Source organism: Bubalus bubalis, chromosome 1 (genome assembly GCF_019923935.1).
Source record: "Bubalus bubalis isolate 160015118507 breed Murrah chromosome 1, NDDB_SH_1, whole genome shotgun sequence".
In the NCBI taxonomy this organism is placed as follows: domain Eukaryota; kingdom Metazoa; phylum Chordata; class Mammalia; order Artiodactyla; family Bovidae; genus Bubalus; species Bubalus bubalis.
In genome coordinates this window covers 184,193,560-184,208,148 of record NC_059157.1, presented here as the reverse complement: position 1 = coordinate 184,208,148, position 14,589 = coordinate 184,193,560, and the positions used below count along the sequence as shown (strand labels likewise).

Genomic DNA, 14,589 nt, shown 5'->3' with positions numbered 1-14,589 from the left:
GTCTTTTGAGGTTCTGTTATCAAGTTATAACCCTTGTAGAACTTAAAAGTCTTTGATATACTTTATGTTAAGATTATTGCTTGTCTAATGACAATCTTACAACTTACAGTGCTCTGATTTTTATTCCTAGGATGATAGTGATCTTCCTAAAACGTCTTCTGGAAGAAGGAGAGTAAGTTAATCCATGTGATTAACCTTAGTTGTTGACTTATTCTCTGATTTAATATCAATGTAAGATTTTAGGGGTTGTCTTTGAAAAGGGATATTGATACTGATATTGGATATTATAAGAGAAATGGGAGAAATCACTGGAAGGTGGATGGCTAGGTAGGGTTAGTGGAAGAGTTGGGATTTGTACTGTGTTCTCAGAATGAGAGAGTAAGAAGAGGAAATTCAAATAGTATAGGGTTTAAGAAAGTAGGAAAGTATGGCATGTCGGTGGGTACTGAGAACACTGGCCTGGCTAGTGTAGGGGTTGAATTTTGGAGCAAGCCAAGTGGTTGTATCTAGCCTTTATATTGGGAGCAGATTATGATGATATTAAAAACCAAGGATTTCATTTAAATTTATAGTAGAGTCACTTTCATAGTCAAAATGGTAGATTTTGAAGGATAAGAGAATAGGTACTAAATATATTAAAGTTAGGAGTTCATTGCAAGAATCTTAAGTAAAAGTTGGGAAACCTAGTCAAGAATAGTTCTGGCTGGGAATTCCCTGGTGGTCCAGTGGTTAGGACTCTGCTTTCACTGCCGAGGGCTCGGATTCGATCTGTGGTTAGAGAACCAAGATGCCACAAGCCACCGTGCTGTGTGGCCATTTGAAAAAAAAAAAAAAAAAGGATAGTGCTGGCTAGAAACAGAGGGGAAGGGAAGAAGATGAGACCTTTTAATGGAAAAACTAGGATTTGGTGACTGGACCTTTTAAAAAATGAAAATTTGTTGGAGGGGTAGGGGAGAATAAAGTGAGAAATAAGTTTTGGATAGGTTAAAATTGTGTCATCAGCAGTTCTTAAAAAGTTCTAATGTAACATGTTAATTAAAAGTAAAGGTTATTAATTGAAAATGCTTAATAATGTTAACTTATTTTAAATTTCATTTGAATGCTGCTTAAATTTAAGCTTTCTGTCACATCAGTTTTCATAATATGTTGCCTCAAATAACATTGAAAAGTTAAGACTTGAATTATTGTCATATTCATATAATTTCACTTTTAAAGACTTAAGGATTTAGTTATCTGTTTAGTGTTTGTTATGATTGCTGTAGCAAATTACAAATCTAGTGGCTTAAGCAATAAAAATAGCTTGTAGTTCTTTAGATTAGAAGTTTGGCATGGGTCTCACTGGACTGAAGTCAGGGTGTCAGCATAGTTGTGTTCCTTTCTGGAAACTGGGGTAGAAGTAATTTCCTTGCATTTTCCAGCTTCTGGAGTCTCATGGCCCCCTTCTTTCATCTTCCAAGTCAGCAGCATAGCATCTCCCAGTATGCCTCAGACCATTCTGCCTCCTTTGTATGAAGATCCTTGTGATTACATTGGGCCTACCCTGATAATCCAGGACCACCTCCCTATCTCAAAAGCCATTCCTTTAATCATATCTGTGGAGTCCCTTTGGCCACAGTCGCAGGTTTTTGGGACCAAGATGTAGATATTATTCTGCCTACTATGTTATCCATTGTGGGTACTTCATATGCTGTGAAACATTTCTTAAACTTAGGAGATAAGTGGTAGAATGAAAATGTGCTTTTGGAGTAACAGATAGGACATTATTGTTGTTTTTTTTTAAGTGGACTTTTTCCTAAGTAGGTAGAAAATCATATAATGACATATTTTGACATAATACAGAAGACAACAGTTCAGTTAGATTTTTACCATTACTATACCATACCATTCCCTGGTGGCTCAGATGGTAAAGCATCTGCCTACGATGCGGGAGACCTGGGTTCAATCCCTGGGTTGGGAAGATCTGGAGAAGGAAATGGCAACCCACTCCAGTATTCTTGCCTGGAAAATCCCATGGATGGAGGAGCCTGGTAGGTTCATGGGGTCGTAAAAGAGTCGGACACAACTGAGCAACTTATGACTATGATACCATACCATATCATAATGCAGCTTTTTCAAGGCTGAGAAAGCGTTTAATATTGTAAATGTATTTTTAGGTTCATGATTGGAAAAAAAGGAGCATCAAAACAACCAATTATGTTGAAAACAACTGGAAGAAACAGTGTAAGGAACTAGTGAACTTAATTTTTCAATGTGAAGATTCTGAACCATTTAGACAACCTGTTGATTTGGTTGAATATCCAGTAAGTTGTCATTATTTGAATGTTTGATGCTTTTCTTATTGGTGTAGAGATTAGGGTAGAGGTGTTTAAATGAAAAAGTAAGATGTCTAGAATTCCCTGGTGGCCTAATGCTTAGAATTCCAGGCTTTCACTGCTATGGCCCAGGTTAGTCTCTGGTTGGGATACTGATTGAGATCTCACAAGCCTCAAGGCATAGCCACAAAAAAAGAAAAAGTAAACAACCAGCACCGCCTGCCCCTTGCAACCCAGCAACCAAAAAGTGACGTCTGGGCTTAAGGTTAACTTTGTCTCTTACCACTAAGTCAGTGGTGGAAGAGTTGTTTTAAAAGTTCTTGAATTAATAGAATTCAAGAAATTGAACCTTGTACTTTGGGTAAGACTTAGTTACCAATGTTACCCCTCATTATCGGAGGGTTAGTAGGCCCAACCCTGGGAAAACTATGAATTGGTTAAAAGTGTCTCTCTTTGGGAGCTCCCTGGTGGTGCACTGGCTAATACTCCCTGTTCCCAGTGCAGGGGCCTGGGTTCAATCCCTGGTCAGGGAACTAGATCCAGCATGCTGCAACTGAGACCTGGCTCAGCCAAATAAAGATTTTTTTTTTTAAGTGTCACTCTCCACTTTCTAACAGGGAAATAAAAAATGACCTTTTTAAAAGATAGAAAGCACAAATTTGCTGTAGGAAGCTTAGAAATTATATAGTAGAGTATATAGAAGGAAATAACAGTTTCATATCCTGATTCCAAACATATAATTTTGTTACATTTCTTACCTGTATGTTTGAATGTCTTTTTAAAAGTTAGTAATGATTTTTAAGATCTTATAACCTTTTTCTCTTCTGTCATTTTGAATGTTTTAGAGATTTGATGCACTTTTACATTTCTAAAAACAGGAATTGAATCTTTGAACTAACTATTGTTTTTAAAATCTAGGATTACCGAGACATTATAGATACTCCAATGGATTTTGGAACAGTAAGGGAAACTTTAGAAGCAGGAAACTATGACAGCCCTTTGGAATTTTGCAAAGACATCCGTTTGATATTTAGCAATGCAAAAGCATATACACCAAACAAAAGATCAAAGGTAATTTTAAAAGTGGTTTATAAAAAAAAATATGTGTGATCTATGTAGATGATGATTTTCTATTGTTTGGTAGAGGTGGAAACATGAAAGAACAGTGAGTATAATAAGACGACTCTTAAGAGTAGAGCTTTCACCACAGCCCAAGTGTCTGCTGTGGAAACATTGATTGCTGGTGACAGTGTTTATCTTTCCTAAAGTCTCATAAACAAAAGAAGATTGGGACCAGTGAGGAGATCTGTGAAAAGTGAACAGATTTGTATTGGATGTATAGTGAGAAAAGTCTGTTCTCTTATATACAGGAATCTTGAAAAGTGGATTGGGAACTTTGGGAACTTAGTTATAGAGGTTGGACGAATATTACAAGTAAGAAAAGGAAAATCTGAGGTGGGGATGGGACTACTGATGCATACTAATAATTTGGATCTGAAGAAGAACATGTGAGCATCTGATTAGTTAAGAACAGCATTGTGGACACTCCTAAATTTTTGTTAAAACGTTACATGTTGGATAGTTTTTCAAAACTTGTCGAAGCATAATAAATACACAGAGTTGTATATATATTCTCAGTGAGCATTCATAAAGCCCTGTAGTCAGTGTGCTGGATCATTTAAAAAACAGCAATACTTTGAGAGTAAGATTTTTAAATTAAAGTACTTGCTTGATGCTATAGCATTTTCTCTCTCATCAGTGACTGTTACTGCTAATTAATTGTTTTATCTTAATTTCACTTCCCCTCATTACTTATTATCAGACTCCACCCATGTTATTAATTCTTATCTTAATTTAAGAACCTTCACATTTCAATATCCAGGTTGCTTATTGGATCAGTTTGACATTCAAGTCTTAACATTTTTCTCAGTTTGTGTTTTCATCAGTATTCACCATTTGTGAGACTTCCTCCCAGAGAGAAAATAAATTTCATTCATGTCTTTTTTTCCCTTTTGTTTAAAATACATGTTTGAGGATTCATCATATAGCTCACCCATTTAAAGTGCACAATTAATGTTTTGGTGTATTATGTGACCAAATTTTCAAAATTGTGGTTACTTATACATAACATTAAATTTGTCATTTTGACCACTTTTAAGTATACAGTTCAGTGACATAAATTACATTCATAGTGTTGATCAGCCATCACTGTTATTTTCAAAACTCTTTCATAACCCCGAACAGAAACTCTATAACCAGTAAGCAACCAACTCTACATTCTTTCCTTTCCTCAGACCTTAATAGCTTCTCATTCATTCTGTATCTCTATGAATTTGCCTATTCTAGATATTTTATACAAATTGAACATACAGAATTTGTCTTTGGTGTCTGGCTTATTTCACTTAGTGTATTAAACACTCATCCATGTTGTTGCCTGTTTTGGAACTTTGTTCCATTTTGCGGGGTGAATAATATGCCACCATATGGGTGTATGACATTTGGCTCATTAATCTGTTGATGGACACTTGAATTGTTTTCTACTTTTTGGTGGTTGTAACTGATGCTGCAGTGAATATGGGAATATAAGAATCTGTAAGAGTTCTCATCCTCAATTTTCTTAGGTATATATCTGAGAGTGGAATTTCTGGTTCATAGGGTAATTCTATATTTTTCAGGAACTACCAAACTGTATTCCATAATGACTAGACCATTTTGCATTCCCATTGGCAATGTATAAGGATTCCAGTTTCTCCACACACTTGCCAAAATTTGTTATTTTCTGTGTTTGTAAAAAAAATTACAGGCATCGTAGTGAGTGTGAGGTATTATCTCATTGTAGCTTTGATTTGTATTTGTTATGACTTATTAAAAATTGTACCTGGAATTTATTTTTATCAGATATGATAAGACATGCAGATATGAATTGTCATGAAGAGAATTTATGTTCACAGATCCCTAGGAAGAGAAGTGTGATACAACATTCAGGCCACGTGGTGATGGACCAAAGTTGATCAGGAGGCAGAATTGGCAGAGGGAAGGGATGGAAAGAGCATGACAGATCCTACGTTGGGATTTTCACAGGAAGGCAAGACAGAACAGAGCAAACAGTCTAGTACTGGCTGGTACAGATAATTGGAGCTTTGGTTTGTAGGTGTGGTCTCTAGATGTCTGACTCTTAGCCTGGGGTGATTTGGGTAGCTGCTACTGCTAAGTCGCTTCAGTTGTGTCCAACTCTGTGCGACCCCTTAGACAGCAGCCCACCAGGCTCCCCCGTCCCTGGGATTCCCCAGGCAAGAACACTGGAGTGGGTTGCCATTTCCTTCTCCAATACATGAACGTGAGGAGTGAGAGTGAAGTCGCTCAGTCGTGTCTGACTCTTAGCGACCCCATGGACTGCAGCCTACCAGACTCCTGCATCCATGGGATTTTCCAGGCAAGAGTACTGGAGTGGGGTGCCATTGCCTTCTCCGATTTAGGTAGGGGGAATATTATTCACTTGGTGTATGAGAATTTGATAAAGAAGATGGTTAGGTTTGTGAGCTCTAGATTGATTGATTTCTGTATCAGAAGTGTACCTGTGAAAGAGTCCTTTGCTATCAGTTATCCCTGGGAGGGACAGTCTCCAGGATCAAGGCTTCAAATGCCAGAGCATCAAGAATACAGAAGACAAAGTACAGTCACTACACTAATGATGTTGACAATCTTTTCATGTGCGTATTGACCACTTGTTTATCTTCTTTGGCAAAATATATATTGCAAGTGCTTTTCCCAGTTGTCTTTTTGTTGTAAGAATTTTATTTTATTTATTTTTTTGTAAGAATTATAAAATATATTTTGGATATTAAGTCCTTATCAGATAAGTGTTTTCCAGTTATTTTCTGTCATTCTATAGGTTGTCTTTTTACTTGTTGATAATGTCCTTTGATGCACAGTTTTTAATTTTGATAAAATTAAAATTATTAATCAACTTTTTTTTTTCCTTTTGGTTTCATATTTAAGAACCCATTGCTGCTTAGGGTCACACAGCCTATAAGTATATGACACTGTTACGGAGCAGTTTGAAAAATAAGTGTCATTTAACTCATTAATTCCAATTTTAATTATTTTTTATAGACAGAATTAACTGTGGAAAAGAATACTTGCAGAATACATGTATATTAAAGAGTAATTTATAGAGGCAAATGTTTGGAAATAGTGGTCAAAATAGTTAAATAAATCCATTGCCAAGTTGAGCGTCATAAAGATTGACCTCATGTGTTCCTATGGTTTAGTTCTTATATTTAAGCTGTTGATCCATTTTGAGTTACTGTTTGTGTATGGAGTGAGACAGAGGTCCAGTTTATTCTGTGTGTAGAAATCTGGGTATTACAGCACAATCTGTTGAAGAGACTGTTCTTTCCCTATTAAATGGCCTAGTACCCTTTTTGAAAATCAATTTGCTAGATAGATAGATTGGTTTGTATCTGAGCTCAGTTCTGTTCATTGGTTTGTACATATGAGTCTCTGTCTCTTATCTCTGTCTGTCTTGTATGTCAGTACTAAAATGTTTTGCTTACTGTACTTTTAGTAGTATGTTTTGGAACAAAGGAAATTTTGGTCCTCTTACTTTGATCTCTTTCAGGATCATTTTGGCAATTCAGGGGTGCAATTCATTATTAATGTGAGGATTGACTTTTTCCATTTCTGTTTTAAAAAAGTTGAATTTTTGATAGGGATCGCATTCAGTGTGTAGATGGCTTTGGACTGCATTGGTGTCTTGACACTACTAAGTCTTTCTGTCTCTTAATGCCAGATCCCTTTCCATTTATTTAGGTCTAATGTCTTCCAGCAAAGTTTTGTACTTTTCAGTGGAGAGTCTTTCCCACTCCTTGGTGAAATGTATTCCCAGATATTTTTTTTGTTTTAGATGCTATTTGAAATGCAGTTGCTTTCTTAATTTCCTTTTGTACTTGTTCATTGTTGGTGGCAGATTCTTGTGTGTTGTTCTCATACCTTGTATTTTGTTGGATTAATTTATTAGCACTGATAACTTTCTTGTAGAATCTTGGATAGTTTCTATACATAGGATCACTTCATCTGCAAATAGATATAGTTTTACTTCTACCTTTCCAGCCTGAGTTATTTTTATTTCTTCTCTAATTGCTCTGGTAAAATTTTAAGTACAGTGTTGAGTAGCAGTGCTGAAACCAGGTATCCTTGTACATTCCTGACCAGTCTTTTATCATTTACCACTGTGCATAGTGATAACTGGGGGTTTTTGAGACATGCCCATATTCATTTTGAACTGATAATTTTAGCACTTGTTTTGTTAGATGATTTTATTTTATATTAAAAATGTATTACTGGATTTTTCAGATATATGAAAAATTAGTACTCAAGATTCTCAGAGGTTTCAAACTTAATACAGTTGAGGAACAAAATCACTTTTGTTAAAATTGGTGACTTACACTAGAGTTCAGGTTTTAAGGAAAAGAATAAATTGAATATATATACAAAATACTAGAAATAACTGTTAAAGATCATTTCAAAGATAAGAGGAATTACAGATTTCACATATACTCATTATGTGTGTGTGTGTATAGGTTTCCTCCTGTATTTGAAGGTAGAACATTCCTATGAAATCTTTTTTAAGGGGAAATGGTGTGAGGTGAAGAACCAGTTACCTTAGGACACATCTGAATGACAGATGCACAGAATATACCAAGATAAAACTCAGATGCTCACAGACACAGTTCAGAACTGTGGCGACTTGCCTAAACAAAATGAATCACAAACAAATAGATGCACACCAAGACATAGCATAGTTGAAATGGTAAAAGTCAAGCATAGAGAAAGAATTTTAAAGACAGCAAGAGAGAAATAGAGAATCATAAGTAAGGGATCCCCCATAAAGGGGTATCAGCTGATCTCCCTGCCAAAACTTTGCTGACTAGAAGGCTGTTGAAAGGGAAAATTTGTCAAAGCCCATAGAATATTTAGCATCAGGAATGAACCCTAATGTTGTCAATGGACTATGGGTGATGATGTGTCAGTGCAGGCTCAGCAACCACAATAAATGTATCTCTCTGGTTTGGGATGTCACTTTGAAAACTAAAATCACAACTGTGGTGACACATGGCTGAGATGGTGAGAGTAGTTGCTGGGGAAGAAGCTTGGTGGCACTGCTCTTGCTGTTTGCGGTTTGCTGTGCCTCTGTAATGGCTTGTTGCAAACAGATGCTGAACTCTCTCTTCACCTCTTTTCATAAAAGGGAAAAATCTTTGAATTTCTTTGAGTTAGTGAAAACAGGTACTAATCAAGTAGGTCTTTTATAAAAATGAAGTGGCAGAAAGTAAACTTTTCTTAAAAGTGGGGGATACCTGTATATGTGTGCTGCTAAGTCGCTTCAGTCGCGTCTGACTCGGCGCGACCCCATAGACGGCGGCCTACCAGGCTCTCCCGTCCCTGGGATTCTTCAGGCAAGAACACTGGAGTGGGTTGCCATTTCCTTCTCCAATGCATGCAAGTGAAAAGTGAAAGTGAAGTCGCTCAGTCGTGTCCGACTCTTAGCGACCCCATGGACTGCAGCCCACCAGACTCCTCCATCCATGGGATTTTCCAGGCAAGAGTACTGGAGTGGGGTGCCATTGCCTTCTCTGGTATATGTGTATATATATATAAATATGAGAAAGTCACGTATTTTACACACTTTTTAAAGGTTCTCCAGTGTTAGTCTCTTCACCTTCCTCCATCATGTACCAGAGTGATTGATATTTAACTTTGTTAAATATTTTTACATTTTATTTTCAGGAATGATTGTAGATGAATGCATAGTACTTCCTGTAAATACATAGGCTGTGCCAATAGTTATTTATAGTAGCATTGCTGTCTTTTTAAAAATTTGATGTTTTTAATTATAAAAGTTATGATAACATAATCTTTCTTATATAATTAAGATTATAGGGCATAATGTCTTCTTCTGGATGCAAGCCATCTCTTTTTCTAACAATAATTTAGATCTTAAGTGGCATAAGAGGCATTCAGATTTCAAGTAGAGACTGGTGTGGAAGTACTTCTGTTCCCTTATCCCAAGGAGACACTGCCCTTCTGCCTAAATAGCAACCTTAAAACCAATCAACTTCTTATATAACTTTAGGAGAAGGAGGCATTTTGGACATTTGTACATGTAGATGTGGGAAAAATCATCTGAGAACCACTGACATACAGATCTAAACCCAAGATTCTAGAGGGTTGATTTATTTAAAATTACTTTCTTTTTATCAGAGAGGTGTGTATTTGGTACTTCAGTGTCCTTGAAGGGAAGGGATGGGAAATAGATAAAATAAGGACCAGCCATTATCTAGAACAGTGATATAATAGATTACAAGTACCTCAATGATTATTAAAAATTTATTTGTAAAAATATAAGATTTTATAGTTCTAGTTTTGCTTTCGTGTCCTTGCAGATTTACAGTATGACATTGAGATTGTCTGCCTTATTTGAAGAAAAAATGAAGAAAATCTCCTCTGATTTTAAAATTGGTCAAAAATTCAGTGAAAAACTTCGAAGAAGCCAGAGGTTTAAGAGACGACAAAATTGTAACCGTGTCAATCAGGCTAACAAAAGTATCAGGTGAATTGGTTATTGTAGTCTCTGTATGCAGTTTTTAAATCAGGTTGTGATACTTGATTTTTATTATGCTAGAAATGCTTGATCATTTTAGAGAACAGAAAAGAATAGTCACTTTTTATAGGTTGAAAGCGTTCTCTGCATATAGAGCTATTGCGGTGATTTTTAATCACATAAATTTGTAAGCATTTAATGAAATATCAATTAAGTCTTATTAAGGATTATTCAAAATATTATTTATCTTTCACATAAGAATTTTTTTTAATGCAGAGGGTAAAATGATTACTAGTTATGGCTATTGAGCATTTGATTGTGTAAGGGAAAGTGCCAGTTTGATGTAATGTATATGTTTTCACTAGAGATTACTTGTAGAGAAGAAATATAAAATGCAGGAGTTACTCTTTTTATAGTAAATTATTCTGTCATTTATGACTATAGCTTGCATTAATATCAAATTTATAGATATTTTAAAGTGTGAAATGTGGAAGTTGAGTTTTTCAGTGTTTAGTTGTTTTCATGTACATTTATAATGTGCACTGATACCCTTGATGGATTTCCTCATGGTTGTTTTTGGGATTACATCATGCATCTAAATCGAAAACAGTCTACTTCAGGTTAATACTATTTCATTCCCACAGATTTAAGAATTTTGTTCCAGTTTAGCTCTTTTCCCCTTCTTATTTGTGCCCTTAACTCTCATACAGTTTATACTTTTATATGTTGTTTTATGCAGTTGTCTTTTAAATCAGTTAAGAAAACAAGAAGCAAATTATTTATACTGTTACATTGGGTTGGCCAAAAGATGCATTCAGGATTTTCTGTAACATCTTAATGGGTAAACCAGAACAAACTTTTTGGTCAACCCAATATATTTACCTATGTAATTACCTTTCCCAGTGGTCGTTTATTTCTTTTCGTGGATTTGAGTTACCCTCTGGTTTTATTTCTTTTCAACCTAAAATCCTTTAATATTTCTTTAAAAAATTACTTATTTATGTTTCTTTATTTGGCTGTGCTAGTTTGGGTTCTAACTGAGGCACTTGGGATCTAGTTCTCTGACCAGGGATCAAACTGGCCCCCTACATTGGGAGCGTGGAGTCTTAGCCACTGGACCAGCAGGGCCTTCCCTATTTATTTTTTGAGCTGTGCTGTGTCTTCACTGTTGCATGTGGGCTTCCTCTAGTTACAGCACAGGGTGGTTGCTCTCTTGTGGTGCACGGGCTTCTCACACCTCACGGGCCGTGTGAGGTGCATGGCCTCTCATAGCCATGGCTTCTTATTGTGCAGCACAGGCCCTTGAGCATGTGGGCTTCAGTAGTTGCAGCGTGTGGGCAGCATGTGGGTACATGGACTTAGTTGCTCCGAGGCATGTTGGGATCTTCCCTGGCACTAGGGTTTGAACCCATGTCCCCCGCATTGGCAGGCAGATTCTTAACCACCAGACCACCAGGGAAGTCAATGAAGTCCTTTACTATTTCTTGTAAGGCAGACATGCTAGCAATGAATTCCCTTAATCTTTGTTTATCTGGGAATGTCTTAATTTCACTTTTATCAAGACTAGTTTTGCTGTATATAGAATTCTCAGTTGGCAGTGTTTCTCTTTTAGCAGTTTGACTATGTCATCTTACTGCCTGCTGACCTCCAGTGTTTCTGATGAGAAGTCAGCTGTTAATCTTATTGAGGTTCCTTCCATTGTACACAGGCAGTTTTTATCTTGCTGATTTCAAGATTTTTTTTTTTTTGTCTTCATCTTGCAGCTGACTGCAGGTGTGGGTTTGAATTTATCCTTCTTGAAATTTGTGTAACTTTGTGGATGTGTATGTACTGTTTTCATCAGATTTGGGTGATTTGCAGCCATTATGTTTTCAAATATTTTTGTTCTGCTCCTTTTGTCTCCTGTGAAAGTGAAAGTTGCTCCGTCACATCCAACTTTTGGCGACCCCATAGACTATACAGTCCATGGAGTTCTGCAGGCCAAAATACTGGAGTGGGTAGCCTTTCCCTTCTCCAGGGAATCTTCCCAATCCAGGGATCGAACCCAGGTCCTCCTGCATTACAGGCAGATTCTTTACCAACTGAACCACAAGGGAAGCCCTTTGGGGCTCCCATTATACATATGCTGGTGTGTTTAATGGTCTCCCAATGGTTTCTGAGGCTTCATTCATTTTTTATTCATAAAGGATAGAATAAAAAGAGAATGTGTTCATTCTTGAGCTACTACACCTTGTCTCCTGTTAAAAGTCAAGTTTATGATAGGTATAAGCATGTAATTATTTCTTCTTATATTACTCTCTAGTTAATGTTGTTTAGTCATTCAGTCATGTCTTGACTCTTTGCGACCCCATGGATTGTAGCCTGCCAGGGTCTTCTGTCTGGGATTTCCCAGGGAAAAATACTGCAGTGAGTTGCCATTTCCTTCTCCAGGGGATCTTTCTGACCCAGGAATCTAACCCATGCATCCTGCATTGGTAGGCAGATTCTTTACCACTGAGCCTCTGGGGAAGCCCATGGTTGATATTATTGGAAGTTAAATTTTTGACATAATAAACTTGAGTTTTCTTTTTAAATCCTTTTGTTTTTTAAATAAAGGAAATCAAGATACTACATTTTGCAGCCATCTGTCCTTCTCCCATTTGTAACTGACAGATTGCATTTAACACATGAAAACTGGAAAACTGCTTGCCTTTAAAAATGGTCTATTTACATTTGAAAACTTGAATTTTCTTGATTATGATAAAGTTACTGCTTAAAAGAATTATTGGGTTTTTTTTTCTTCAAAAAATTGAAGTATAGTTGAGTGTGGTTATCTGTAAGCTCAGATGCCTTAGATACTCCTAAAAGTAAAAGCACCTTTATCTTTTTGTTTTAAGGGAAAGCAAAACCAAATCATTTTGTTTTAAAGGATTATCTTTAAAAAACATGAATATTACTCAGATCTGTAATTTAAAGTCAGATTGTCTTAAATTTCCATCTTTTTTCCACCATAATACATGGCTCAGGAATCAAATATGGTGAATTGGCACTTAGATGTAAACATATTGGTCTCAAAAAAAAACTAGCTTGATCTGTTTTTTGCGTCTCTGTTCTTTCTGTTCAGGTTTTGTTGATTTCTCCTGATTTTATACTGTCTTTTTGTGTGTGTTAGTCTCTCAGTCATCTCCAACTCTTTGTGACCCCATGGACTGTAGCCTGCCAGGCTTCTCTGTCCATGGAATTCTCCAGGCAAGAGTACTGGAGTGGATTGCCATTCCCTTCTCCAGAGGAACTTCCAAACCCAGGGATCAAACCCTGGTCTCCTGCATCGTAGGCAGATTGTTTACCGTTTGAGCTACAGGGAAGTCTATACTGTCTTTAGGAATATATAAAAATGAGCCTAGAGGGAATATTGTCATATTGAGAATCTCATTCTTTAATATAGGGACTTCCCTGGTGGCCAAGTGTTTAGGAATCCAGGCTTTCACTGCCATGGTCTGGGTTCAGTCACTAGTCAGGACACTGAGATCCCACAGGTAGTGATGTGGCCAAAAATAATAATAAATAATCACAAATTTCATTACACATACAACTTTAAAAAATTTATAATATGAATGAATGCCTGTATTACATAAATGTTGGCTCTTCTTAGCATTTAATCCAAAGAATCTAAGATGTTCAGTATGATTTTCTATAATACTGTTACTATCTGTTTATTACTCAAGTTTGGAATAAAACAATGTCAAATTTAAAGTAAAAGAATAGTAACCCAAGCTAGAGTAAGGTGTTAATAATGAATATTTCAGTGTCTTGATCATAAAGTTATTCTTTAATAATACACTGTTATTTAGACATCCTCTGTTTTGCTCAATGTTGTTTTATTTTTCCTATCTTTGACCAGAAATACCAAGCAGAAGCGTTTAAAATCTCAGACAAAAGTAATTTCTGAGTTCGTAGGTTCTCCTATCCAGCCTACCTCAAGTAGGGCAACTTACTCCACAAGCCGCAAGACAACTGCTAGTGTCTCTTCAGGTGTTACTTCTGGTGACTCTTCAGATTCAGCAGCATCATCAGAAAGAATGAGAAGAAATAGACCTGTCACTCTGACAAATGGTTCTACGTTATCTGGTGAGAAATGGAATGTTATGTGTTCACCTGTTGAGCACTCAAGTTTATAACACTGCTAGTTACTATGGATTTTGAGGAAAGAATAAAGAAGTAAGATATGGTCTTGATATTCAAGGAACGTAAAATTTAACAGAAGAGACATAAGTAACACATGGAATAATTAATTATATTTGATAAATGCTGTTCTTTGCAAATGGTGCGGCCACATTTTAAGCAAATTTGAATTCTTCAGGTTTTAAATAATGTGATATAAATATCATACTTTGTGTGCAAAATTTGACATGGAAAAATTTCTTTAAATCATGTAAGTTTAAGGCTTGATGATCTGGAAAAAAAAAATACTGTTTATTTTATTAGCATTTGGTGGTATAACTGTAGCCGACACAGACTGTGAACATCCTGTGAATGAGGTTGTGTTTTGTACATACTTGAGTTTGTTCTGAGTGATTTTGGTGACTTGCCATGATAGTATAGTGGTTACTGTTGTGATTTAAAACAGTAGGATCAGACAAGTAGAATGCAGCCTTAGTTAAGAGACTGGCAAGCCTTACAGTACTTAATAAGGTC

The 14,589-nt window shown here is 36.3% G+C and overlaps 1 protein-coding gene across 1 annotated transcript in view; it reads left to right on the top strand.

The window, feature by feature from the left end:
- Positions 1 to 14,589, top strand: part of BRWD1 (bromodomain and WD repeat domain containing 1) — a 124,961-nt gene that overhangs the window by 92,257 nt on the left and 18,115 nt on the right. Inside the window, exons 34-38 of the mRNA XM_025291967.3 lie at positions 131 to 172; positions 2,154 to 2,300; positions 3,231 to 3,383; positions 9,758 to 9,924; positions 13,796 to 14,022. Of these exons, the coding sequence (XP_025147752.1) occupies positions 131 to 172; positions 2,154 to 2,300; positions 3,231 to 3,383; positions 9,758 to 9,924; positions 13,796 to 14,022 (736 nt within the window). The remainder of the gene's footprint in view (positions 1 to 130; positions 173 to 2,153; positions 2,301 to 3,230; positions 3,384 to 9,757; positions 9,925 to 13,795; positions 14,023 to 14,589) is intronic.